The sequence below is a fragment of the Echinococcus granulosus genome, assembly GCF_000524195.1.
Source record: "Echinococcus granulosus chromosome Unknown EG_S00027, whole genome shotgun sequence".
NCBI classification, from domain to species: Eukaryota; Metazoa; Platyhelminthes; class Cestoda; order Cyclophyllidea; family Taeniidae; genus Echinococcus; species Echinococcus granulosus.
This window is the reverse complement of record NW_020170407.1, coordinates 166,901-193,861: the sequence shown is the minus strand read 5'-3', so window position 1 is coordinate 193,861 and position 26,961 is coordinate 166,901. Positions and strand designations below refer to the sequence as shown.

At 42.9% G+C, this 26,961-nt stretch overlaps 3 protein-coding genes across 3 annotated transcripts; all 3 read left to right on the top strand. All coding sequences in view use genetic code 11, as the record gives it.

The window, feature by feature from the left end:
* Positions 1-2,388: 2,388 nt before the first annotated feature.
* Positions 2,389-3,493, top strand: EGR_04353 (Coiled-coil domain-containing protein 28B; the record flags this gene model as incomplete). Its single annotated transcript, XM_024493602.1, has 6 exons — positions 2,389-2,428; positions 2,465-2,584; positions 2,711-2,849; positions 3,020-3,103; positions 3,172-3,282; positions 3,310-3,493. 6 exons carry the CDS (start codon positions 2,389-2,391, stop codon positions 3,491-3,493), a joined length of 678 nt encoding a protein of 225 aa, XP_024351923.1.
* A 442-nt stretch (positions 3,494-3,935) lies between these two features.
* On the top strand, positions 3,936-6,570 carry EGR_04352 (WD repeat-containing protein 53; the record flags this gene model as incomplete). The annotated part of the gene is made up of 7 exons (XM_024493601.1): positions 3,936-4,011; positions 4,048-4,100; positions 4,133-4,229; positions 4,271-5,016; positions 5,469-5,708; positions 6,315-6,476; positions 6,547-6,570. The coding sequence occupies 7 exons, from the start codon at positions 3,936-3,938 to the stop codon at positions 6,568-6,570; spliced, it is 1,398 nt and encodes a 465-aa protein (XP_024351922.1).
* A 759-nt stretch (positions 6,571-7,329) lies between these two features.
* Positions 7,330-26,437, top strand: EGR_04351 (SWI/SNF-related matrix-associated actin-dependent regulator of chromatin subfamily A containing DEAD/H box 1; the record flags this gene model as incomplete). The annotated part of the gene is made up of 22 exons (XM_024493600.1): positions 7,330-7,539; positions 7,572-7,853; positions 8,101-8,302; positions 11,337-11,581; positions 14,135-14,220; positions 14,571-14,954; positions 16,191-16,241; positions 16,272-16,460; positions 16,498-16,555; positions 16,632-16,756; positions 17,784-17,851; positions 17,889-18,054; positions 19,209-19,423; positions 19,496-19,803; positions 21,099-21,441; positions 21,585-21,700; positions 21,780-22,174; positions 22,234-23,321; positions 23,403-23,653; positions 24,591-24,832; positions 25,772-25,927; positions 26,005-26,437. The coding sequence occupies 22 exons, from the start codon at positions 7,330-7,332 to the stop codon at positions 26,435-26,437; spliced, it is 5,613 nt and encodes a 1,870-aa protein (XP_024351921.1).
* Between the last annotated feature and the right edge of the window lie 524 nt (positions 26,438-26,961).

Genomic DNA, 26,961 nt, shown 5'->3' with positions numbered 1-26,961 from the left:
GGGCTATTGGCATGACCCAAAAGGCCAGCCCACTCAGCGAGGTACAAGAAGGCTAGTCCCAAGTACGAAAGTGGCGCCTCACCAAAACCGAGGGATAAACCACTATCGTATTACATGAGGGTGATTTTAAAAACTCAAACTATGTCATGATGTTTAGCACCTACTCTGTGCTAAGGATAAGACAAAAATGCCACTCAACTGAAGAGAGTAGTGTGCAGTGGTTTGATTCTTCGTTTAAAAGCGTGCTGTACTATGCATACAGAGGTATTACTGCAGGTCGAGGTTCTACCTTGCAAAGTATCCTCTAAGCAGTACCAGTAGCCTCTCCATTCTGCTGTACTCCAGTTAAAATAACTTCTGCTTAAAAAAGTAACTGATTTGGTGTGTGATTGGTGCCTTTCTTCTTGTTTGAAGAGAGATAAAAAACTTTTAGACTCCCCAATAAAATATTATCCAGTACTTTGAAATTGTATTAACTTTGTGTTCTGATTTAGCAAGTAATTAAGACTCCACCAATAAAATTTTCTCAGTGACATGTCAGAAGCTTCTTTGCCATTCCTTAGGTCAGCAATGCATTTGCTAACACACCACTCTCTACCTCTATAAAACAAAAAAGCAGTAGTGTCAGTCGAGAAATTGTATTGACGTTGCATAGCAGAGCAGAGTGGCTACTGCCTTGACCTCCAGACCAGGCCGAAGGCTGTGAATTTTAGTACTCACGTAAAGAGAACGAAATATTGAGAAAAAATCAAGGTTTTACAGCACTTAACCTACTTGTACACTAAGGATTTTTAGGACAACATTATGGAAAGTTTGCACGAACAGGTAAAACGTCAAAAATATTTAATTTATGCCTCAATTGCTGCTTGTCAATAGTCCAAAACAAACTTTTGAATTACCTTGATGCTGTTTGTGAAACAAATTCATAACAGAGTGTGTAATATATTGATTGTTTGTTTATCGGTCGGTTTTGATTAGAAGCCAATTTTAACTTTGCCATTATACCTCGCCGAGTGTGTCTGGCCTTCGGACCATGCCAGTAGCCCTAACACATTCTTTTTTCCTCAGAAAAGTTTTAAAACTTTACATTGGTGGCAGTAAAAAGTGAACCCAAACCTAAAGGATGGCTATCCTGACTTTCATTGCTCAGCGATGAACCCTAGCGGGGCGGAAGGGTGCATATTCCGTAGAAGGGCTAAAATTGCCGTCTACCTTCGGCATCTACCACGGTTCCATATTCAGCAGGGAAGCCATTAACAACTGAAGCAACACTGTCTGTGAACCATGCGGTGGCTTCGTCATAGTCTTCTACCGTATCCGCATATAGCTGTTGATAAAGTGAACTTGCGATACCTCTTCCATTTCCCTACTAGCTGGATAGAGTCTGGATAGATATGACCGGGCAGATGAGAAGTGGGAACAACGTGGCAAGGAGGAACAGATGCGAAACCCTCCCCCTAATGAACCTGTGTTAAATCTCGTCCTTCCTTACACTAATCTGCTTTTGTGTCAGTGTTCCTACTTCCCTGAATCCATTTCTCAAATCGGAAAAAAATACCTAATTTAGTTAATTTGGCAAGGGTGACCAGCGGCAGCGGTCAAGTTTCTCCTCAGTTGCATAGAAGTTCGATGACAGGCACGGCCGGCTCGTGGACGTTTCCTTAGAGCATCGGCTACGCTGTGATGGCTGACGTGAGAGGCTGACCAAGTGGGGAACAGAGACAACGCTTAAGGGCTGTGTAATACGTTGGTTGTTTGTTTAGCGGTCGGTTCTGGTAAAGGGCCACTTTGTAGCCTGTCCATGGCACCTCACCGGGTTGGCGGGAATTCAGACCACGCTAGTGGCGCAGATACCTTTTGTGTGTCGAAAATATATATTTTGCCTGAGTATAAGGCCCTCTATTATCTTTAAGGAAGTCTTGAAGAGCTACTTTTGTTAGACATTTGTCACATACATTTGTTACTATAAGGAACCATTACTGGTGACATACCATCCTGCATGCAAGTGCTGATTATTTATTCTAACAGTATGATTGCATAGTATTTTATCTAAAGTAGAGCAACAAATTAACTTTTCTCATAAGGTACTAATCGTATTTATACCACAGGTTTCATTTGATTTATCTAATCACTGCGCGGTACATATGTTTTGTCCGGTGTGTGGTAAGCTGCAGTTACCCCTTTACTTAGACCTATTGCATATTTTTTTGAAAGCGTGCTGCTTACATCTTTTAAATTTCAAAATGACTCTGTAGATGAGTTTGGAGTCAATTAGGTTCGGTGATTCCAGTTCATTTGCAGGTGGAATTCCTGCATTAGTTTCCAACCATTTCCTCCAAACCTTTTTTTAGTGCAGTGTTGCCCATTTTCAGACTTAGAACCGAAAATATGCCCCATAAAACATCGGCAGGACAATCAGATGCTCCAGGTTTGCGTTGAGGGATGCTGAATACATAAATTGTAGACATTCTGAGAAGCAATGTGCTGCAGAATTTGGGGGCCAACATTGACGATGTTCGTCACATGGAGGAAAAAATGCTTCGTCTTCTCGAGGATTTTGAGGCTGGAAAAATAGTTTCTGTTGGTATCTTTTGCATTGTCATGTCCTATTTTATCCCACCCGTTTTAAGACCTGAGTTAACTTCTAACAGCCTACAATTTGTATCGTTTATTGGTATAATCTTAGGAGCTGAAATGTATCCTTTTTTAGGTGCGGACTGTCCTTATGACAAATTGGATGCAGTTAGGGAGCAGCAGGAAGAACTGATGCTTCTTCATTTTGAGTTGGACAATAAAATGCAGAGCACGGCTGGACCCATCTCAGGACGAAATCGGCAGCAAGCACGACGGTATGTGGGCATTTTTATGAAAAGATTCAAAGTTATTACGTAACAGTAAGGTTGTTAGTCAACAATTTTTGTGTACAGATTAGAGTCGTGCGTTAAATTTAGAATTAAATCTACATGATTGAAATTAATAATCATCCTTATGTCATTTTGTCGCCACTTCCTGTCTGTAGGTTATTGATGGAGGAGGGAAGAAAGACGTCAAGATCAAATTTGTCGACACTGGTGAACAAGTTGGAGGCTCTGAGTCATTCTATGTAAGTTTGGACACTAGCTAATTCCCTTTTACGATTGTTCTGTTATTTTCCTTTACATTTGTAGTCAGAATCTTCATAGCCAGCCAAAAGTGTGACAACCTCGATGACTTGGTTTCCAGTTATAACAAAATATGTGAATATACTTTATTACTTTTCCTTTCCAGTCATTCGTTTGGGGTGTAAGTGGGTAATTATAGATTCCACAGGTTCTTAGAGGCTTCCGATAAGCGTGGGAATCAGATGTGGACCTGTACTGTTCGGAGGCACCTAGGCTCATGCGTCCGAATTGCTCGGGTCGGTGCGATTTTTCGACCCGCTGGGCGTTCACGTGTAGTGGGGTGTCGCGATCTGCCACAGGCGACTTATGCAACCGAAGATCCTGTTTTCTGATAATTTTGCAGCTCCAGGGATGGTCGAGCATATTTTTGGACTGGTCAAAGAAAGAGTTACTAAGTATTAACATAGTGGATTCTGGGGGTTGAGTATTTCCTTCATCAGTGGAAGGTAGGAAGGTGCCGGTTTAATACTAATAGGAGTCTAGCCAAAACACAAAAATTGTCTATGTCTAACTACACAATAACAATTTATGAAAAAAAACTGGTTCAAATATCAGGCTTACACGAGGTTCACCCAGATTAGAGTGGCAACTAAAGTGACAAAATGCTTAATCTCTAAAACGAACGGAAAAATGCAACAAAGAAGGCAAATTTTATTTGGTTTAAAATCGTGAGGACATAAATGTATGTAGTCTCTAAGGTGTATTTCAACGATGCGTGTAAAGTTAGTCAATGGACAGTGTGCGCCCTTTATCTGCACTGCCACTAACTATGCGATGGTTGAGTTAGGACGGTGCCTTGTTATTTTTGGACTTGTTACTTTGGTACACGCCGCATATTCTGCCATACAGCGTTAGTCGTGTTGCATTTTATTCCTTTTCTTTTCAGATCGCACGTATCTCAAACTTACTGGGGTGCACTTCGACTATTTGCCACCTGACGTAGGGTTTCACTTTTGTTTTATTGAGTTTAGATATTTTGGCAAACAATTATAGGATTGGTCATCACAATCGCCGGTGTTGTCCGTGTTGCTGGTGATTTCTCATTAATAAGCACCACCACTGATCCTCGTAACAAGTATGTTTTTTTTTCCGTCTAATTACCGTCCCAGTTCTTGGGATTCGTTTGGGAATCGACCATCTTTCTACGCCTTTAGCCACCGCCCATCACTTATTGCTGAACTTCGTGCGTCAAAGTAATAAACAGATGGTTGTGCTAACTTGTCTCTCCGGTCCCGATACCGTCTCGTGTCTTTCTTTCTCGAATAAGCTTTTGGCTCGTGGTTTCGAAAATGGTAGTATTCATCTCTCGCCCCCAAATAACTGCACCTTTCTCACCGTCCTATCCCCATCCTCTGAGCCTTGCACAGCTATTGCTTTTGCTGGGGATGATTCTGATGTATTTTACTCCTCCTACGGCGGAAACATTGTCTTTTGGGATCTTCGTAATTATGAGACTCCAGTAAATGTTTGGAAGGTCAGTGTTGATGAAATAAACTGCATTGATGTGGACATACAAGACGAGTGTCTCGCCACAGCAGATGATGTTGGGGTAGTTTCCCTGGTTTCCTCGCTAACTGGGGAAGTTACGCGTGTCTTTCAAGACCATGACAATATCTGTTCTGCCGTCAGATTTCGTCCCTTTTGGCAAGACCAGCTCATTTCCTGCGGCCTGGACTGTCGCCTTGTTGTGCGCGACTGGAAAGCCATTGGTCACAGGTGCAGAACCCTAGAAATGGCTGATCTCGTTGATCCTCGTCGCTATGTTAGTTTATTGGATACATATTTGAATGAAGGTGAAGCCCCCTGTAGAAGAAGAGGGAACAGAAAAACTGGCTGGGGCACAGCCTCATTTCTTGTAAGTTTTAGCAATATCTGCTGTCTCCTATCTGCCTCATGTTAACTGCATCTTCATACGATCGACGCCTGAGTCTCAGAAGAAACTCAGTTATCATAATTCAGGTTTTTTTCATTCTAACGTAGCATCAATTGTTATTCATTCCCGTAGCACTTATTTGCGGCTTTATAGATACTGGAAAGCGTAACTGTCCTCACTAATATTTGTTTTTTTTTCTAAATCAATCTCCTTGCAGCTTGCTTTATTGTAACCGGTAGTTATGGTAAGTTTTTTAACGAAGCAAGAAAATTAGTGCCTCATATCATTGTAACGCTGGTGATAGACTTGTTAAGGGCATTTGCTATTTCCCCTGATCAGGTATTGTGAAGTGTATGTGGTGAGAGTCCACGTTTCTACTGTAATGAAGGCTTCAATTAGCGTTGTGACTCAATCCTTCTCTCTCCACTTTGAAGATCGCATCGTCACTCACGCCCGAGGAGGTTAGGCAGATGATGGCAACACGTGCTTTGGGCCCGGGTTTTCCATTCAACCCACCGATGATTCACAGTCTTGGTTGCGATGAGTCGGGTGACTATGTTGCCGTCGGTCTTGGTAATGGCACCGTGGAAGTATTTCAGGGTGACAGGAATCTCCGACATGTTAAATCCCTCCTTGGCCACAGGCGATCAGTTGCTGCGTTACTGCCTATTGGAGTAGGTATTTTATTTTGTGTATAATTTACTTTGAAGAAGTCACATTAGTTTTAACTTAATAAGAAAATATTGTCTCCAGGTTTTAACTTTACGTACTTGAAACTGTATTATAACTGGTGTCGAAATAACAGAAAATAATCGCACCACTTTGATATCATGTACCAGTGATTTGTTCATGACAATGTTAGACGAAATTAAGAATTTACCTTTGACCGCATCAGGTGTGTTTGTTTTCTGATTCAAAATTAGCGCTAAGTCAGCCTCGACGTGTTAGTAGACTTACTTCACGCTCCAGTGCCTTAACCCGCAACGTTCTCAATGCAGTTCTTACTTTTGCAAGAGCTTTCGACACATTTGGCTGCTAGATCCTAGTATTTAACTCTTGAACTGCCACAATTAGCAGGTGACCTCTGACCCAAATTTATTCTGTCTTTGCTAAACACCACGTTATGCCTATTTCAATTTTAGCCGAGGACATTTTTAGGACTGTCACGAAGTAGGCATTGCAGTGTAGTGCTCTGATGCCACTGCCAGTTACATACGTTTTAACTCAGCGATACTCTACAATGCAATTTGGGGTAATCGCTTCCCTTCCTTTTTACTCAGAACTCGCATCTGCTAAGCGGCGGCGACGATTGTTGCTTCTTCCTTTGGGAGATGTCCTGTGGCGGCGTAGGTCAGCGATTTGTCCATTCGGAGAAAATTGGCGCTCTTGCCGGCCGTGAACTCTCTCGAATCTTTGTGGCTGATAATACATCTGATGTTAAAGTGAGTTTATTGGTGGGAATAAGGTCATAAATGAATGTGCTGAATGTACGTGTGTTTGTATTTCTTGCAGGTGATGGACCTTACGTGTGCGTAATCGAACATTTCTCAATGTGCTGCATATTCCCGGCCTCAATTTCCTACTCATTCTGACGTCTGTGTGTACCCCAATTTTGTTGGCTTTGAGACCAGCGATCTTGCGCCTGTTTGAATACATATTGATGTCTTGGAGGTTGTTCTCCAATGGTAGGGTCTGCGGGGCTGTGAAATGCGGCGGTGGTCTACCCCTCGGTGTTGGTGAGGCGCCGCTTTTGGGCATTTAAATCTGCCTTCCTGTACCTCGCTGGGTGAACTGGTCTCCGGGCCACGCCAGTAGCCCAAATACCTCTGTGCTGAATATGTGTTCTGCTCGAGTGTTATGCCTTCTTTCGTCTTCAGGAAGGTATTGGGACGCTACAGCTGCGTCTTGGATGTGTGGGGGCCTAGGCTACTCGGTCCTCATCCTAATTCGGTTAGCTGCTTACTACCACATTTGGGCATAATAACGTTACTTCAGGCTTGATGACACACTAGATCGAAGGATTTGCGACTGCGCTTTTGCTTAAAACTTTAACAACTTGTTGATAATTAAAGTGCTATTTTTTTATCACACAATGCAGGATATGATACTTAACAAAATTGCTAATTTTAGTTAATATATAGCATTTATTTTAGGCATCAGAAATAACTAAGCAGGAGCTTGTAGACCTTGACTTGTTTAGTAGGTGCATTTCGCTTCTACCCTCAGCAATATTAAATCTTGCGCTGTTGGGCGGCTGGTTCAATTATACTTTTGGTTCGTGGTGCTCGAAAACGTATGACATCAAAAGACGCATTTGAATCACTAGACTCTAACGAGAGGGAATTTGATCGAGTTCATCTAAACTTGGATGTGCTTATTAGAAGCAAGGTAAATTTATCCTCAGACAAGGACCAGTTTATCAAACTTCTCAATAAGCTGACTTCGATATTTTCCGACACTTCTCTAAAAGCTCAAGCTGCTTATGAGAACCTGTCAAGGCTTGAGGTATTAAATTTTATTCTACTTAACGTTTTTAGGCACGTGAGATTATGCTAGCTAGTGATCTGGAAACCGCCGTTGCTGAAAAGTCTTTCTTAGACAAAGAAGTTGAATACCTACTGCTTGAGTTACACAGTATTCAGTTGAAGTTATCGTCCACAAACGGCTCGGACACTTTAGCGGAAAATGTGAAACGTTCATTGGAGAAACAGCATGAGGAAAGGAAAAGTCAATTCATGATATGTGATCGACTAAGATCTGCAATCGCAATCATGACTAAGGAAAATTTGGAACTTAAAGCATATATTACTGCCCTACAGGTGTGTAATGGTAAATGTAATCTAGTTTTGGCTTTTTTGTTTCGTGAACAAATAGTTAAGACAGCGTATGTATAGGTCTTTTTGTAAAATGGTCAGTTTTACCCACCTTAATTTTTGCTGCAAATGCGTCACTCATTCTCTTGTTTGAACACGAAAAAGAATAAGCAAACATTGTCAGAGCTAGTTTTTAGGCAAGTAGAAACCATTAACTGCCCACAGAATTAATAAGTTTTTATTCTTTTACAAGGATGAATTATATGGCACACGCATGGCAGCCAAGTACTTGTACAAGGAACTCACAGGTCGAATTCAGCAGATTCAACTCCTTTGCCAGAAAATGGAAGGTCCTCAATACGAACGGTTGTGGAACACTCTTGAATCAGAAATACTTCTTTGTAGACACAAGACAGTCAATCTTACGTGCCGAGGAAGACTGGATCCACCTCCAGGTAAGTTGAGAAGATACATCGGGGAGTGATTTAGAATTTGCTTATTTCTCACTAATTTATTTTTCTTTATCTTATTAGAATAAAAATCAACCATACGAAATGTAAGAGCACCCACTTTTGACAGTAAATATACAATAGTTGGAGCATTATTTCATTTTCTGATAGTGAATAAATGTTGGTAGTGAATGAGTTAGGCAGAGATCTCCTAAGTTCAGCTATCCATCCATTCGTTTCCAATTCTTTAAAATTTTTTGGTATCAACGTCAATCTTTGAATTGCTTATAAACCTCTTTACGTCTGCCCAGCCGCAGATCCTGGCTCTATCCAATTATTCACCTACCAGTTCATCCATCCGTTTTTACTTACTTCTTTCAATTGGCTCGACGGTGGTAAAAAAAAAGTATGCAAAACTTTTTCGAAGGTGGATATGTCCGTTTATCTATAGTCCAGTTAGCTGTCAGTTCATTACTTTTACAAATGCTAAGGACTACTCACCTCCTCCCTCCTTTCAACGCAAACAACTCCTTCTTACTGCTAAAATCACCATTCTAGTGATGAACTTGAACTCATAATTACAGTTCTATCACGGAGCTCTGACCAATTTGTCAAATTGCGTCCAATGTATAGCTGCTTATCTCGATTGGTGATCCATCTACTACTGCAAGACCAGCCATCTCTTGTCACTGCGTAAAGGAAACGCAAAAATGAATCCTCGAATGAGGTACATTGGAAGACTGCTAACAAAACCTTAAGGCATCAGCATTACCAACAACTTACGCGCATTTTGCTGTTCATAAGTAAACGGGCTTTGCTGAGGTCCACTGTTTCCACTTCATTGTGAGCATTCTCCTTCTACGTTGAGCGAATATGTTGAAACAAACGAAAAAGACCAGCCAACTGAAGTAATCCTTTCTCGCTGATAAGCTAGCTTGGTGATTCTGCCTAGCCTTAGTTATCGCCGTTTCAATTTCATTCTTATTCTCGACCTCTCTGTCCTCTTTTAAGATTGAATATAGGAGAGTTTGATGTCAAGAAAAGGGGGAAATATCACCAAGGAACTATCGAGGTGGTTGAAATACTATCCTTCTTTCTCCCTCCTAAAGTGCAGATCAGTCTTTGTAGCTTATTTCCCATCATCTGTTAGTACAGTTGCATAGTAACTTCGTCACGCTTCCTTCTCGGGTGACCTGACTCTCAACCACTTGCCTCATTACTCATACTTAAGGGAATGGCGAAGAAGGTCCTTGCTCACCCACCAATCTACAGAGACTTGATCCAAGAGACATTCTTCATAATTCCCAAGAGCGGAGCGTCTCTCTCAGCGTGATACGCCCCTCATTGAAGGCTTCGTACAGACTTTTAGATGACTCGATTTGAACCACCTTTAGACAGTGTTGCTCTGCTACACACCACAACACACGTATCCCACCTTCCTCCAAATGCTCTGCCTCCATTTTAACAAGGAGGCTCCACAACTTTTGGAAGTGAGTCGAGATGAGTTTTTGAATCAGACGAGGTGTAATTACATGCACCAGACGTTCAACCAACACCGGATAATATGAGGATTGACATTTTTTGCTGCATGCGTGAAAGCCATCGCGCTCGACCTACAAGTTCGTACACGTCACAACAGGTCATCGCACCAAGCTCTACTGCGAATGAGGGTTAAGGCCTAAGCATGCTCATTAACAACCACTTTCCCATTTCCGACCAAATATGACCCTGAAAGCAAAACTCCTAAATGATTTATAATGCCGAGAAGTTATTCCCAATTTTTTTTTAAAATCTAATTTAATCCTTTCTCTCCTCCTCCTCCTTCTTCGGTATCGTTTAACCATCTGTATGGGCTGTTAAGTATCATCATCTTTTTCTTTCGCTATTTTGTGGGTGTGAGTGTATGTGTGTGTAAGTACTCCCACCCGCTCTTTTCGGCCTGGCTTCTGGCGATTTCGTTCACAAAAAGTAGATCTGATGCCACAACTAAATACGGTCCTATATTCGAATTCATGCCCGATAGTATTGACAAATGGCAGACCACCAAAATATATGAAGTAATTTTAAGCAAATTATCAGTTAATTCTTCTCCTACTGGTAATTTAATTAATTTAAGTCTTTTGAGCGTAGCATACTACTGATTGGTCTACGCCATAATTCAGTAGCATCGCAATTTTCAGCGCGGAATTTAAAGAAAACCATTATTTTAAGAGTGCATATGAAGGCAGGTTTATTTATTACCGGTATTTTCGTGATCCCTTCCATTTAGATATTACTCGCTGTCAGAACACCCGAGACGATTTTATCTGTTGATGACAGGCAATGAATGGGCAGAATGACAAACGGCATTATAATGCGGTCACTAAGTGAACTTCTACTAGGCACATTGGCGTTCTCATTTGTTTGAAAATTTGGCTGCCCATCGCTCGGTGGATGAGTAAGCACGCCGAGACCTTAGCGTCCGCACCCATCTCCCCACCGTTTATGGCCGCAAGATCGTATAGCCTATGGGGTCGTTTTATTGGAAGGCGAGGGAGACGGATTGCCAGGCTAAAGTGAAGTCTTTTGAGTGCGGTTTAGCAGTGGTCCGTTATATCTGGATTGAAGAATAAATGCTTGTGGAACCTTTGTAGAAAATTTTCTGATGACTAATAATGAGTGAATTGACACCACCGCTGGTCGGATGGACGGAGTCGGAGGTACTCTTGCAATAGGCGACATTAATCATGGAAAATCAAGCTAAATGAGTAGAAAGCAGGTGTAATCCCTCTCCTATGCCACATCCATCCGCCCAGAATCCACCCTTTCTGAATCGTTCACTTTATTGTCCTATTTCCTGCAATTTATGAGCTCTATGTAGCACCGCGAGACTTCCGTGAAGGTGAAAGGGGACATAATACGAGGGCAGAATATGTATTGTCGACGCACAGTTAGCAAGCTTCGTACTCCTTTTCAGAAAACCTTTGGCTGTTTCTCACCAAATTGTCTCTTTTATTGCCAATTTCCTGACTGTTTTTCCCCTTGGTCCGTGTTACAATAGCCAAGGAGGTGTGCAACCGGGTGCGGCACGTAACCCTGCACCGTTCGTCCACCGACGAGTTGGGTATTTCCATTACTGGAGGCCTTGAGTACGGGGTGCCTATCCTAATCTCGGAGATTATTCCTGATCGAGTAATACAACGAAGCGGTGAATTCTATGTCGGTGATGCTATTCTTGCTGTCAACGGCAACGATCTGCGTAACAAGAGACATCATGATGCAGCGGAGATTCTAGCCGCTCAACAGGTACCCTTTCCTTCCTCTCCCTCGCTTTCCCTTCCTATTTATCTAATCCGTAATTTCTTCTCTATGTTGCTATCTCTTGCTGCCTCCTAGCTAGTACGTTGACTTGTGAATTGCGTAGAGTGCCTTAAAAAGCTTCGTTGGTACGGGAGAACTATCCTGTTGGAGTCTAACATCCCCCAAATGATCTGCTTAGGCGTGCAGGCTAAGAATCAACAGTGATCAAGCAGACCGGGATTGTGAAAACGTTTTATGAACCGGTAATTATGTGCTTAGGGGATTCGAACCTGTTGAGCACCCGAATGGAGTAACCGGAACCCAAAGACTTCATTGTTTCCCGAGAAGTGCAATTGAGCTGGGTCGTAGGTGATCAGACAAGGCACCACCTGTAGGCCTAGCCATCCCCGTCCACTTCTTTCACCTCACTTTTACCATCCAAGTGCCTACTGTGTGTGTTAAATGTCAGAAAAATGATGATAAGACGGCATCTCCCTCCCTCTTGCACCCAACAGGAAGGTGGCAACGCCTTCTTCTCCAAGTGCTGCACTTCCCCTGATGGCGAGTTAAGCCGCCTTTCTGACTCAAATGGGGTAAAATCCAATCCGACACCTGTTGATTTGAGGGTTGACGTTTTATGCTGCAATCGCACTTGACTCAACCGCCTGTTGTGCTGTCTGAAAATGGCATGAATTTTTAGCCACAAGTGACACTCAATGAAATGTCAACCTTAAAAAAGCAAATATCACACTGCACTTCAGATTATCGTCTGTAAAAGTCTCCCACATTTGTGCCACATTTTTCTCTTTACACACGTCATACCGCACCTTGTTAACTAAAAATATCAACTTTTTTTTCCTTAGGCAGTTTAAAAGTACCATCTAGGAAATTCGGTATTACCTTAAGTTGTCAACGTCATTATTATTCTTGGATTGCTCCATTCTACCCCATGGTTCACTTGGAGGGTATGATGTGGGAGTGAAGGTGGCCGTGGAACTTAGAGAATTCATGGCAGATTTACGAGTTCATCATCGCTCTCTCCTGGAGCTCTCATTCTGTGTCCTGGACATTTACAGCCATAAAAGTCAAGATAGTGAATTTTGAAAACGTCTTACAGCGTCTTAGCGAAGGCCCTGATTAACCAAGCTGATGGAACTTCTATTTTATGGTTCCCATCGGAATTGCTTGTGACCAGTAACCGCATTGCAGGGTAGTTGTAGGTCAAATGTGGCTGTGCCTCTACGCTTGCAGCGTAAAATGTCAACCCTCATGTCATCAAGTGCCGGGTAAACGTCTAGTGGATGTAATTCCACCCCCTCATTCAAAAAGTCAGCTTAACTCGCTTCCAGGATTTGTAGAGGCTCTCCTCAGTACAGCACTTAGAGAAAGTGTTGTGTGTGGTATGCGGTGCGGAGCAGAACAAGGTACTATCCAAACCACTTAGCATTCTTCAGGAATCACTCAACGATGGGGACATCATATTGGTAGAGGTACGCTCTTCTCAGTAATTACGAGGAATGATTTGTCACTACTTGGTTCAAGTGCCTGGAGGTTGGTGTGTGAAGATGTGGTTGACAATCAGATCACTGGAGAAGGAGGCTACTGGACAAATGATTTCCACAATGCTCTGACAGCAGACAATGAGCATGAAAGACTATCGAAATGACTTGTCAATCTTCACATCTTCCATGGGGATGTGGAATGCCATGGACTCAAGCTCACTCAGAATCTCACCGCGAACCTCTAAGACAACCTCCCTCAACACCAACGCATCACCACAAGACTACTTAATTAGTCTGTCCGTCTGTGTGCGTGTGTTGAGGCGTGTGGATGTGTGGATGGCTTGCTGAAAGTCAGACAATAGACGCCGGTCGAAACGACAAGACTTGACACTATGAAATAGGGCAGAATGGAACTGTTGGGTGTGCGATGCGACAGCTGACGACCATTAGAATGGGAGGGATGGAGGTAGATCGGAGAGGGAGAGAGAGAGAGACGTTGCCTCATCCACATCCTCTGTATGCACTGTCAGGACTCCCCAGTAATGACTGTTACCATTTCTTGGCATTTGACGCATGCTTGCATGACAGAAGTGAGCTAATAGAAGCGGATGGAAGTGGCCGGGACTACAGGTGATTTGTTTGTCTTCCAGAGGCGCACCTACTTAATGCCTCATCGGAAAGACATGACAGATTGAAAGTGGGGATTGTGTTGTTAAAAATCTCCCTGTTACTCCCTCACAGCAACCGACAACACCCACTTCCGTCCAAAAACAGTCATTTCAGTGGCTCAAGTGTTGAGTTTGAATTTTCGGCAAAAAGAATGAAAAATCTTACCTATTTTCTCATTAAATGTCTTTTTTATCGGATTCTCTGTGAGAACGGAAGGCAGTCACTTTTGTAAATAACGTCACCTTGACTGATTTTTTTACGGCACCTCATTTTTTTCCCTGTTTCACTGGCTCTGCCGCTCAAACTACTGAATACCAACTACCCAGAAGTGTAAATATCTCTGAGTCTGCCTTCATTTTTCCCATTCTTTCTTCTTTTTGGTATTCAGGGGAAGATGGAATTCGACCTCCTCTTCCTTCATGACGAGTTGATGGAGGACATGGGTCAAATTTGTGTCGACGGTAAAGGCAATAGGTAATCATTTTCTTTCTCTCTCTCTTCTCTTCTCATCAAAATGTCTCAGATTTTATGCAACTTCTGTAATTGTAGATGGTAAAGTTTTTGTTGTCACAAGTTAAAAGTCAGATGTTGCGGTTGTTTTGAGGTCGAAATAATATTACAACTTCTCCACTTAGCGAATGGCGTCACGTGTCAGTTCTGATGGCGACATGGTGAGAACTAGCATCAGGTGCCATGTGAATTTGAGAATAGAGGGAGGAAACAGGCACTTGGAAGGCCTCTTGTCTGAAAAGAGCTACATTGATTGTCCTGCGGATATGCTAGATGGGTGGTAAGCTTCTGTCATGGTCCTTTCACCTTCATAGGTTCCGGCTCTACGATGAGACGAGAGTACTTCCCAGTCGCTTCCTCTTTCAAGTCACTCAGCAGTTGGAGGAGGCTAAAACGATCTTCAACCATCGGACTCCCGACCCGCGTCCAGTTATGGAGGACGCGGCCGAGTACCGTCGCTACTTACAGGATCGTGATGTGGTCTGTCGCAAGATTGTCGAGTCCACCAAATCCCTACGAAGACGCAACATTCATGACGACTTCATGAGCATCTACGAGAGCTACTTTTGGCGACCCAGCGGTTTGGATAGAGGACAAGGTTGCAATGGAACACCACTGGGCGTGGAGAAGACATCGAATGAGACACCTCTGCCGCAGATACTTCCTACTCAAAATGAGCTCAGATCTTCTGCTCCTGTGTAGGTCTTTGATTCATTAGTAATACCGTTTCTGTTCCCAACTAATAAATACCCATTTAAATGATCCAATTAAAAGTCAAATGCTTCTTTCTTTGTAAAAACGGAGGTACATTTCTCGTATTGAGTCCCTTAGTGGACACATTTGCTACCAGCAAACTACTTTTCTTATCTGAACTCAGCGTCACAAATATGTGACGTGTGTCGGCTACCATTTTGACATAGCCGGCTGCTTCAAACCGTGGCATCATCGGCATAGCTGGGAATGTTTCTGCTTTGATGATAATTTTATGTTTTCCTAGTCCCCAAGCAGCGGTTGAATTGGTCGACTTGGTGGTCTTATATGTGAACAATGTAACAACTGACTGGGGGCGGTTGGTCCTCCACCCCGCCCTCTCTTCAGACACTGGTAATAAAGTTGTTGAGCCACATTTCAAAAAGCAAGTAATTACATAAAACAGAATGATTTTAAATGGCGGAAAAAGTAGTGCTTACTCCCAAAATTAATCACCGACCACTACATCTTCTCTGTTTTAGAAAATACTGCCCTGCCTCTCATTAGCAACATGAAGAATGAAAGCGTCTCTTTGGATTAAATCAACTTAAATCTAAATAGTTACCACTGCTCTACAGGATTCCAGTCTTTCACTCTGATTCAATCAAACCTACGATCTATGCGCGTCTAGTCACCGGCGTCTGCGTCTATTTCGTACCCTAGTTGGAGCATGAAATTAGACCTCAAACAATTAGTGAATTAATAAAACTGCCACAATTCCTTGCAACAGCGTTGGAATTCTAAAAAATCAAAATTATTTGCTCAACTAATGACATTACTTAATGTTTTAGGTAATAAAGCGGGCGGACGGCAATTACATATTTGACATCCTGAATGTTGTCTTGATTTCATCATTACATCTCTATTTTTTTTGAGAAAAAATAAGATGTCTAGTGTTTATTTTATTTGGGACGCATAATATATTTGCTCGTGCAAAAGGTAACTAGGAAGGAAATTTGCATGCATGAAAATCTAATTCAGTTTTTATGCATGAATAATTACCGCGTGAAATTTTTTAGTCATTCCAAGCACCAAGTAGAAATACTTTATAATTTGTGTGGGCAGAAACACACATTAATTGCACCAAAAAAACCCCAACTTCGGGATTGCATTACTGAGTTGACATTACAAGCGATCAGCGATTTTGAAGTGTTGTCATTTCTGTAAACGGTTTTTCTTTTAAGTCCTGGTGGCGTGATCGTGAAGAAGGCTGAGCTGACAAAAGCGGCTTTAAAGTAAAGCTCATGATTTTCTGGTTCATACAGGTTTTTCTTGACCAAATACCATGGCTACGACTCAAGCGCAATCCCAGAGTCCCATGAATGGCATAAGTGCTCACCATCCGAGAGATGTCAACTTCTTACTTCGGCCTCACACACTGTTAGTCAAGATCAGGCAGAGTACTTGAATGAAGGGATCCAAAGAAATGCCTTAACTAATTACAAGATTGGAAAGTTATAATCTAGTTTACCAGACATAAATCTGTTCTAGATGCAAGAAGCGAACGGGTATTCGAAAAATCTACGACCTGAAAACAGGTGGAGCCACGGTAATATTTTGGTTATTAGGTTAAGTCTCGGTTTTAGGGAAGAGGCCACTTCGGGTCTCCGCCATTGCACCCTCAGACCACGTCAGTTAATGCAAGCCCCACTGAATGTCGAATATGTCCATATATATATCCTGCTCGAGTACCAGGCCTTCAATCGGCCTTAAAGAAGACTCGCAGCGCTTCAGCTACAGCAGAAAGCAGGTTTTTATGTGAATCGATGATTGTTTAAATTTCAGTTTTGTCAAAGAGCCACTTTTGACCTGGGTATTGCACCACGCGTGGTAGCTGGTCTTCGGCCCATGCCGGGAAGTCTCAGGACACTACATTTATGTGCTTTAAGAGGGAAATGTTCGAATAGTTTTTGCATTCTAGTGGTGTAGTCAAGCTTCATTGTGAACGCGTTCCATTTATGAGAATCAGGCTTATAAAAGCAGAAGCTTGCTTGAAGCGGCACCATGTTTACATATTTTAAACACATCTATTAAGTAATTATTCGACAAATAAGTGGTAGGGGTCTCAACATCTGGTGAAACCTACCCACAACGCGTTCTTAGTAATTTCAATTAACATACATATGGGTTTTTTGTTTTTAATTTGGGGTTTTGTCACTTGCATCATGCGTCAAAGATTAAACCGATTTATTCCAATTTTGTGATGTTAAATTTGTCAAACTTAATGCATTCACCAATACACTGGTATTTAAATGCATTGTCAAAAAGTTTTGCGAATAATTTTTTTCTAAAAATTGCGATTACTTACAGACGCCAATTAAATGTAGAAAGGGTACTTTTGTTTTGTTGAACCAATGGGAAATTTCGTTAGCCATTGTAGTTTCGGTTTTACATTATTTGGACGGATTTCTTTTCATTAGCGCTTGGGTTGCGCTCATAAAAGGATTAAATTTTTTGATAAACATTAAAAATTCATGCCTTTTTGGCAGTCGCGCATATCACTGAGTTTATCATGGGAGACGAAATTAGTGATTATACAAGCCAATGCAACTCGGAATCCTTTTTAGAAAGTATCAGTATTGACACAGGTTAGAGGTCGCGTTTTATGAACTGTTTCTTTTCCTCTATCTTTTTTTCGTTTGTCTAATATTCCCGCTTAAAAAATGTCGATTTTATTTTCTTATAATTTCTACTATAATTGGCATAGTAGTATATTAAGTATTCGTCTAGTACTATTGCCCTGTTAATTGTCCCTCTGTTCGTTACTATGACCGCAGGGTTACCCCTAATTTTCACATTTTTGCAGGCACCGAAGAACAGCCCAAATTTGTGGTTAATCTTGATAGTAAGCCCCCATTTGTTATCACCTCATAACCTCATAGCCCTTGCCGATGTCCCTGCCACGCAGCCATCTGGAGACCAGAATACTGGTTCGCCCAAAACCCCCTCCTCATCTTCGGCGCCCATAGCTCCACAGTACACGCCTTTCATGCAAATTGGAAAACCAAAAGTCCGACCCCGTGGATCCTATAAACCGCTCAATGAGATGTGAGTAGAAATTCGGCTTTTTGTATTTTTCATTTTGCGGCTTATTTGGCTCTCATGGGTTTTATGTAGTTTATATTTACAATAATTTGCTATCGTTACTGTAGTAGGCGTGTCTTTACAAACAATGCGTGATGCATGCTATTAAAATAATCCCAAATCTGACCTCATTCGTTAACCGGTCGTTCCATTGCACAGCGAAGTGTGTTCACGCTAGTTCCGCCTACGGCGTGATTCTATGATACCCATGGTCATGTAATTCACGCGTGAATTCGTATGAACACTGAACATTGGTTAACTGTTTTGGATATCTTATGACGTGACATACCTTACCAAACTGCTTGGTTTTTCAATCACTTATAGCCTTACTGTTTGATATGGGATTTTGTGTAATCCCTTTTTATTCAATTCACACTGATTCTAATGAGTACTGTATGCTGGCTAACTGTATTATTAAGTGTTGAAAGGAACAATGTTTTTCACGGAACGTTTGTCTTCAAAGCAATATTAATTCTTATAGTCTGACGTTTCTTAATGAATCGCCTGGCTCTGTAGTCGAATGTCACGACCTCAGTGTGTGATTCACAGCTTTTTGCCTTATTTTGGCGGATCCAACTTAAGCGCAAATCTTAGTGAACACGAGGTAGTTGTTAGAGGATTTGAAATAAGTCTTTCTTCATGAAGTTTGCGTCAGCTTCTAAGGCCTGACTTTACTTTGCAATCAAAAAGTAACCAAACAGGCTGCTTACTTCACAAATCTGTGTTGTCCTGGCAAATTTATCTCAGGTAGGATTAGCGTTTTACGGGATTGTGGGCGGGAGTTGCAGAATTTACAAATGTCTTAGCCTTAATGTCGCCCCATCAAATAGTTTGTTTTGCAGAAAACAGGTTTGATTGATAACCCATTCCCATAGCATATGGGCGGCCTCTGAAATCCGCTCTGATCTTGTTTGTATCTTTCTATTCACTTGAGACTACATTTTTGCTCAACTTTTTGAGTCAAATTGTAGCCTTATTTATTGCGTGAATTCTCTGCTTGAAATTACTTCAGACATCTTAAAACGCACAAACTGTAGGAGGCATTTTTGTGTTGGTTTTAAAAATAATATTTAACCTGTTTGTGAGCTTTTTTACAATTCTGGTATTTTCTATTTCAGAGTCGAAACAAGAATTCGAACATATGAGGGGTCCGACTCGCACACAAAAATCTCCACACTCCAAGCTCACTTTCCCCAATTCAAACGCTGTCACATTGACCGATGCTTCACAAAAAACCTCCTGGATTTCAACAAGACCTATGCTGAGCTCTTGGAACTGCGTAATAAACAGGAGGAAGAACGTGCTAGATTTAAACTCATTCTCACTCCCAAATGTGGGTTGTAGCTCACAGTCATGGGCATTACAATCAAGCCCTTAGTCACTCGTTATTTCCTTTTTTTTCAAGCTGAGAAGCCAAAACCCTCCCGCATAATCCCAAATATTAAGTCTCCTGAGTTGATCAACATGCCTTCATTCCGTGGTCGGCCTGCTCGAAAGCTGGAGAACAAGTACTATCGTCGAGTTATCGTTGGAAAAGACGGCTCAGTGGAGGCTGCCGAGGTGACCGAACGCAATTTTGTACGGCAGGTTGACCCACATAACCTGTTGGTAGCTCGACAGAGGCTGGCCACACCGAAGAGTATATCCTATCCCGGTTTGCCTGGTGGTGAATTCAACCTGAATGAATCTGCTGAGGAGACCTCTAAGTCAACGGTTAGCTACCTTTATACACTCCCTTGATTTCACTACCTTGCGATTCATGGTTCGTGCTACTCTACTTTAACAGATTTAACTTAATACATTGCTCTTGTCACAAGGGATGGAGGTTCTGATGGACCGCTGTTGACATTCTTGAGTTACTTTATATTCCTCAGTGGGAGTTACAAATGCTGCGACCAATTTGCTAAACTTCTGCAAGCGTTTAGCGCTTCTTTGACCTCTTACCTAACCCCGTCGTTCTCCTGGGTTTAGTTTCCTCTGTCCAAATTGGTGTGGAAATAATGTGACTTTATGAGCCATACTACTTAAATGGCCAAAGTAGGATGCTATAGCCATGCGAAACAATCCAGGAGGTATCCTGGTTTTAGATTCAGCTTTAGCAACTTGAACAGAGACCCTAACCATCGCTGTGCATGCTACTTCACGAGAAGCCGAAATGCCTCTCGTATTTCGGTGTTAAACAGGAGCAAATAACTTTTTGGTCGCAAGTTAACTGTGTGTTCTAGTCACTTGCTACTTGGGAACAAAGATACTGTGCTAATTTTGTATCAAAAGGGCAGAAGTATCAATTTCAGTTAGTTTAACTCCCGAGTTATGTTTTGTGGACTCATTTGTCATGTCCCGCTGAAGGCCGGACGGTGTTATACAGTAAACGAATTGTGAATGCTGAAGTGACTTAATGCGGCTCTTTCTTGATTTCATCCACTTTATTGCCATTTGTGTTTTCCCTAGCCACCTGCTTTGGAGTGCTATAAGCTTTTTTGCGCAGTTTGTAGGGATGCTAATATCAATGATAAAGCGTTTTTTACGTTAATCGTCTGGAACATTTTTACTAATATCCCGGATTTCTCTTATCTTGTTTATACCCGTTACACAGGACCCGAGATCTGTCGACAGTCCATACTTTTCAAACATGCTCATCGCGTCAGCTGCCTTCCTTCTGCGTCACATTATTCATTCTTTTGAGGTGGATTCACAAGTGTTGCAATTATTGCAACAACAGATCTTTTGTCTGACAGTGTCCAAAAGTCGCCTTATTATAGCTACGTGTGGAAGATTTGGGAGGGCAGGAGACTGTGAAGATCCATACATCAACAAATACTACAATGAAGCCCACTTAGATCATCAAACTATGGACATACGGCACCCTTTTTACAAAAATTTGAAAAGACAGATGTAGTCAGAGTGGGACTTAAGCATAATTGTGTCCTATTGCTATTTCATAAGATTTCATGAGGGCAAGTTTATCTTTCGCAATAATATGACTCTTATGACACTTATTTAATCAGGTGACAGCGACATCGGAGACGAACAAAGCGGTGGGGGAGGACGCAGCGGCCGTTAAAACCACAGAACCTGATAAGTCAACTTCTCCGGGGTCTATAAAAGAGCCGACGAAGGACAAGGAGACACAGGATAGAGCAGGCAAAAGTCATTCGAGCAACAAATTTTTCCGCAGTAATCGGCTCTCCGATGCTGAGCTCAAAAAACGCGACTACGTTGCTAAGGAGCTACAGGCCGCCGGACGGGTTACTCGCTCTTCTGTGGTTAAAGCAGAACCCTCGGGTGGTGGTGAGGCCCCTGAGGATGAGGCCAATTTCATGGCCGGTATTGGCGTCATCAGCACTCCCGGTGAGTTTACTTCATGCTAATCGCTCAGCATGTCTGTGGGAGTTCAATTTGCTTCACTTTTTGACGGGAAATGTTTGAGCTGTGAGGGGTGTGTGCATCATTGTTTTGTGTTTGTGTATTCCTACCTTTCTTTTTTCCACCAGCTCAAAAGCGCCAGGGTAGACGCAGAACGGGCCGTGGAAGTTCATCAACTCGGCCTCCGGAGGAGGTTATCGAGGAACCTGATGTTTCCCAGGAGGAGCCGGATGAGTTGGACGACGTACGTTTATCTACCGTTTTACAATTTGTCCACAATATCAGCTTAATGAAATAAAAGCGATCTGTCTCACATTAAACAGTTTGGCTTGAGGAGAGAAGAGCGGAAGGCTCTACTGACTTTTTTCAATGAGGCTCCACTAGAAGAGCTCAACCTTATGAACGGATGCTCACAGAAGACTGCGGAGGTGATAATCAATCTACGGCCTTTCAACACCGTTGTGGATCTCAAACTACGCCTCGATGCCACACGCTACCTCTCCACATCTCTCATTGATGCCTGCAAGGAGCTTATGCAAGCTCGTTCTATGTTCACCTCTGTGCTAAAGAGCTGTGAGGCTATCAGTCAACGGGTGCAGTCGAGAATTGCTAGTCTCCTTGCTGACGATTCGGTCGATTTGCCAAAAGAGGGCGGTGATCTGTCGCGAAACAAGAAAACAGGTTTTCTTCGTGAACAACCTGTCATTCTGCATCCTCTGTAGGTCCTTTAATATCTCTTGGATCATCTCGATCATCACTGTTTTTTATGCCGTCCAGACGCCAGCTGAAACCGTATCAACTGGTCGGTTTAAATTGGCTTCGTATCCTTCACGACGAAGGCGTCAATGGCATTCTGGCTGACGAAATGGGGCTGGGTAAAACCGTTCAAGCCATCGCTCTGCTGGCATATCTCTACGAGCAGGGTGAACGTGGGCCCCATCTCATCATGTGTCCCAGTTCAACTGTCGATAACTGGCAGCGCGAGTTGAGAAACTGGTGCTCTCAGCTCAAGATCCTCGTCTACCAGGGCACTGCTGATGTGCGCAAAGCCATGCGGTTAAAAATCTACGAGTGCCAGCAAAATGATTCTCGTCCTGATTTCAACGTTCTCCTCACCAGCTATTCCACAGCTACAAGCACCTTGGAGGATCGTGCACTGATGAAGCGTGTAGACTTCAAGTACGGCATCTTTGACGAGGCGCATATGCTGAAGAACATGACTACGCAGCGTTACAAGACCCTTTCCAGCTTCCAAATACAACGCCGGGTTTTGCTGACGGGCACGCCGCTGCAAAACAACTTGATTGAACTAATCTCCCTCCTCGCTTTTGTCATGCCCGATCTATTTGCTGGTGGCAATGCTGATCACTTGAAGCGTATGTTTCAGCTGATGAGCAAGTCGACCACGAACCCCAGCGCCGCAAACATTGGCAGCAGTGATCAGACAGGAGATCGGAGAAATGCTGATGGAAGGGAGGGCACTGAAGCAGAAGACGGTAAGGGCGCCTCTGCTTCGATTTTTCTCGGGAATCGAAGTCAGTTTGAACGCGAGAGGGTGGAGCAGGCGAAGCAGCTGCTCAAACCATTTTGCCTACGCAGACTCAAATCTCAGGTACTGCAGCAACTCCCACCTAAGACAGAGGAGACGGTACGCGTGCCGTTCACGGAGAGTCAGAGAATCGCGTACACAAACCTGATAAATAAATTTAGGAATGCTCAGGGTGCTAGTGCGGCAGATATCGCTTCCGATGTGGGAGAGGATGAAGACATGTCTGCAGTGAAGCGACAGAGTAGCTTTCTTCTCTCCAAAGGTGTTATCACAAATGGCGCGGCGAAACGGCCGAAAATCTCAATTCTGGATACCGGTAAGGTCTATCCCTTTGCCTTTGCAGAAGATTGCTGATTCCATCCCTTAGCTTCAATTGATGTGGATGATTCTGCTTCAGCAACTGGGGGATTGGAGCATTCGAGTGGAGTGGAGCGTCTCTCACCCTTCAACATGCTAATGCAGTTAAGAAAGGCGGCAAATCATGAATTACTGCTGCCCGGCATCGCATACTCCGATGACACGCTGAAGGAGCTCTCGGTGATTCTGCACAATGACCCGAGTCATTCGGATGCAGATCCGGCATTGGTGTTGGAGGACCTCTGCAACCTGTCGGATCACCAGATCCACAAAGTCTGCCGTCTCTATGATGTGAGTATTTGTCAGGAGCTATTGCCCATATAGACATCAAGGATATTACAAGGAGGAGTAGAACTCCTCATTGGTTAATCCATGTTCTAGTTAGCTGTTACTTCTTCTTAACTGATGAGAAATTGTCAATTTCTATGATGTTGTGTTGCAAGTGGAGCAGTCCCAACACATTTCGGGTTCTGAACTTATGATGCACTACGGTTTATATTAGCATTAAATGAACGAGATAAGATGGGTTAGTCGAAGAATGCTATTTCTTGCTTTGCTGACCTATTATCTTGCTTCAACCCCCAGTAAATTTTGGTAAAAGTTTGGTTGCTTTAAAAGTCCAAATTAGTTTTCAAAAACTCTTTGACCTTTTGACATTTCTGTATAGCACACAATGCAAAGAATTGTGAAGAGAAACCCAAAAAAGTGTTATCTACACATGAAATGATGTTGTAGTTGGTCGTCTGTCATCTGTTCTTCCCGGAAACTCCGTGATTATTGTCTAGCGTTACTACTTTGGTTTTAGCCAGTCTGAGATGACAAGAAGTAATGTTGCATTGTTCTTTTGCGTGGTTTTGGAAACAAAAATCTTGTTTGGGGCCCGTGAGGGATGAATGGGTAAACAGGATAAATAACACCAACACTACTGCTCGAATGTTTTGAGTGGTTTAAGCTTGATTTGGTCTGACTGAGGTTTGATTCAAGACTGCTTATATATGCGTATGTCCTGACAATGGGCAGTCCTAAAAAACCATCCTTCTTTTACATTTAAAGGTCTACGATCCTAGATTTCCACTGATCTGCCGAAATTGGTCACAATCCACTTGAAAAGGTTTCACTTGACTAGCCCTGAAACATGCTTCATCAAACCTTTCGGCTCTTCCTTCTCGACTCGTTTCTGACGCTTTTTGATTACATTGTTTTCCTCCCTTCACTCTGCTGCTATTAGGTGCTGAATCCATTCGCTCTACCACCAGAGACACTGGTGAATGGCTCAGGCAAGATAAAGTGGCTAGACGACAACCTACCAGGCATGCTAAAGGAGGGCCATCGAATCCTCATATTCAGTCAGTTTGTATTGGTTCTTGACATTCTCGGCGAGTACCTGGTAAACAAGGGACACAAATTCCTCAGGATGGACGGCTCAACTGCTGTCAACGATCGACAGACTCTCATCGATACCTTTAACAAGTAAAGGAAGCATTGAAATTATTTTTTCGGCCGATCTATTCTTAACTTTGTATGCATTTATCATTAAGAAAATGAACTTTTCAATTGACATTGAAGGTCAAGTCGGCAGTTTCCTTAACTGGTAATTCTCCCAGTTGTCACCACAGCGAAACGCTCATTCTAGTTAATTTATTCGGCCACTCTCGGTAATGAAGCTTAACTTGACGCATTTTCGATGGGTTAAGCAGTCACCTGCACTATTTAGAGCTACTAACGCTGAATTATTCCCTTTTTTACCTCTTTATAACAGTACAAACTATTTTTTGGAGAATCGAGTCATATTTCATGATTGGCAATTTCTAGATGAGATAAACAACTGCATACTTCGCATTCAAGCTGTCTAGAGGTAAGCCAATACCTCCTGCCCTTAAAATCAGTGTCCAGACTGGGTGTCGCATGTATGAAAACGGATATTGGTTTACAGACTCATCTTCAAAGACGTTGTAAGGGCACACAAGCCTCCGCGTCAGCTCTTTTGAAATACACCTAATGACCTCGAGAAGTGACCAACTTGGCATAAACAAGATCATCGTAAAGACTAACGAGACTGGTTTAATTATGTTGACAATACCATTCCAGCATGTGAAGTCTCGTTTTGAGTGCTAACCTCGACGTTCCACAATAATTGCTTTTCTACATCGCTGAATTGCGAGATAATGAGGTACATGCGATTCCATTTCAAACCACTTAGAAGACTCCTTCACCTCAAAATTTGGAAATGTACGTAACTGTAGGCATATTCCACCTCACTGAAATCAGTGAAGCCTTCTTGTTTAAGGTGAAAAGTTGTGAAGCATGCGACTTTGAGTTGTACGACTTTAAGCATAGGTGGAGTGATCGGAATTCCCAACCATTGCCTGGGAAAAATCACCTTCCACACGTTTGATTTCTCCTCCACAGCGACGAAACCTACGACATATTCCTACTCTCCACAAAGGCCGGGGGTCTCGGAATCAGCTTAACAGGAGCAGACGTGGTCATTATCCACGACGTGGACTTCAATCCCTACAACGATCGTCAAGCTGCTGACAGATGCCATCGGGTAGGCCAGATGAAGTAAGCTGCCCCTCCCCTAACGCTTCACCGTTCCATCTGGCGTGAGAGGCTCGCTATGTGGAGTCTGTCTTGTTTAGGCCTGTGCGCGTGATTCGCCTCATTGCAGAGGGCAGTGTGGAGGAGAGCATCTGGCAAAATGCGGAAGAGAAACTGCGATTGGAGGAGGACGTGACAGGATTTGACAAAACCACTGCTACCGAATCCATAGTGATGATTAGCACTGTTGACAAGCGCAACGGAAAAGACGAAGGGAATTACATCAACGAAGGTGCCACGGACACCGACAATGACGAGGGAGGAGGCGGGACAAACGACGATGCAGAGATGGAGCTCCAGCAGCTGCTGCAGCGTCAACAGGGTGGAGGTGGAGGACGCCTGTTGCTGCAAGGCGAGATCTTCAAGTTCCTCTCAGATGCTTTGAGCTATGGCAGCAGCAGCGTTGGTGGCAGCAGCAACGTTTGTGGCAGTGGCGGTGTCGGCAATGTCAAGTCGCCCCGAGTTAACCCCTAATGTGACGCTTCGTCTTCTCCTTCTTCTTACACACACGCGAGCGTGCTTGTGTGCGTGCGTGGCGCTGCGCTCGACTCAATTTTTAATACTGTGTCTATTTACTACAACTACTACTACTACAACAACAACTACTACTACTGGAACCTCGTCGTCCTTATCGTGTAATAGGCTGATTGATTGTCCCTTTCATTGCACCCATCTCCTTTCCGATTATCAATGTAAATTTTGTGGCTTGAATGCGTGAGTGAATGCGAGTGAGAAGACTGTCAAATGTATTATTACAGCCGCTATGCCTTTGCCAGGCGAAGAAGCAGACAATGTCTTTTTGCTCGTTCCTTGAACGTTTAAAAGTTGGTTGGTCTTGTTGGCGAGAAGGCGTTTGTAGATGTTGGCCCTCCACAGCTACTACATGTTACCTCCCCTTTTTTTCCAGTTCCAACCTTGGAACATCACGTCCAACGGTTTTGCACCCCTTTTCCAAGCTGAAGCGACAAGATCACTCTTAAGTAATTGTTACATGAATG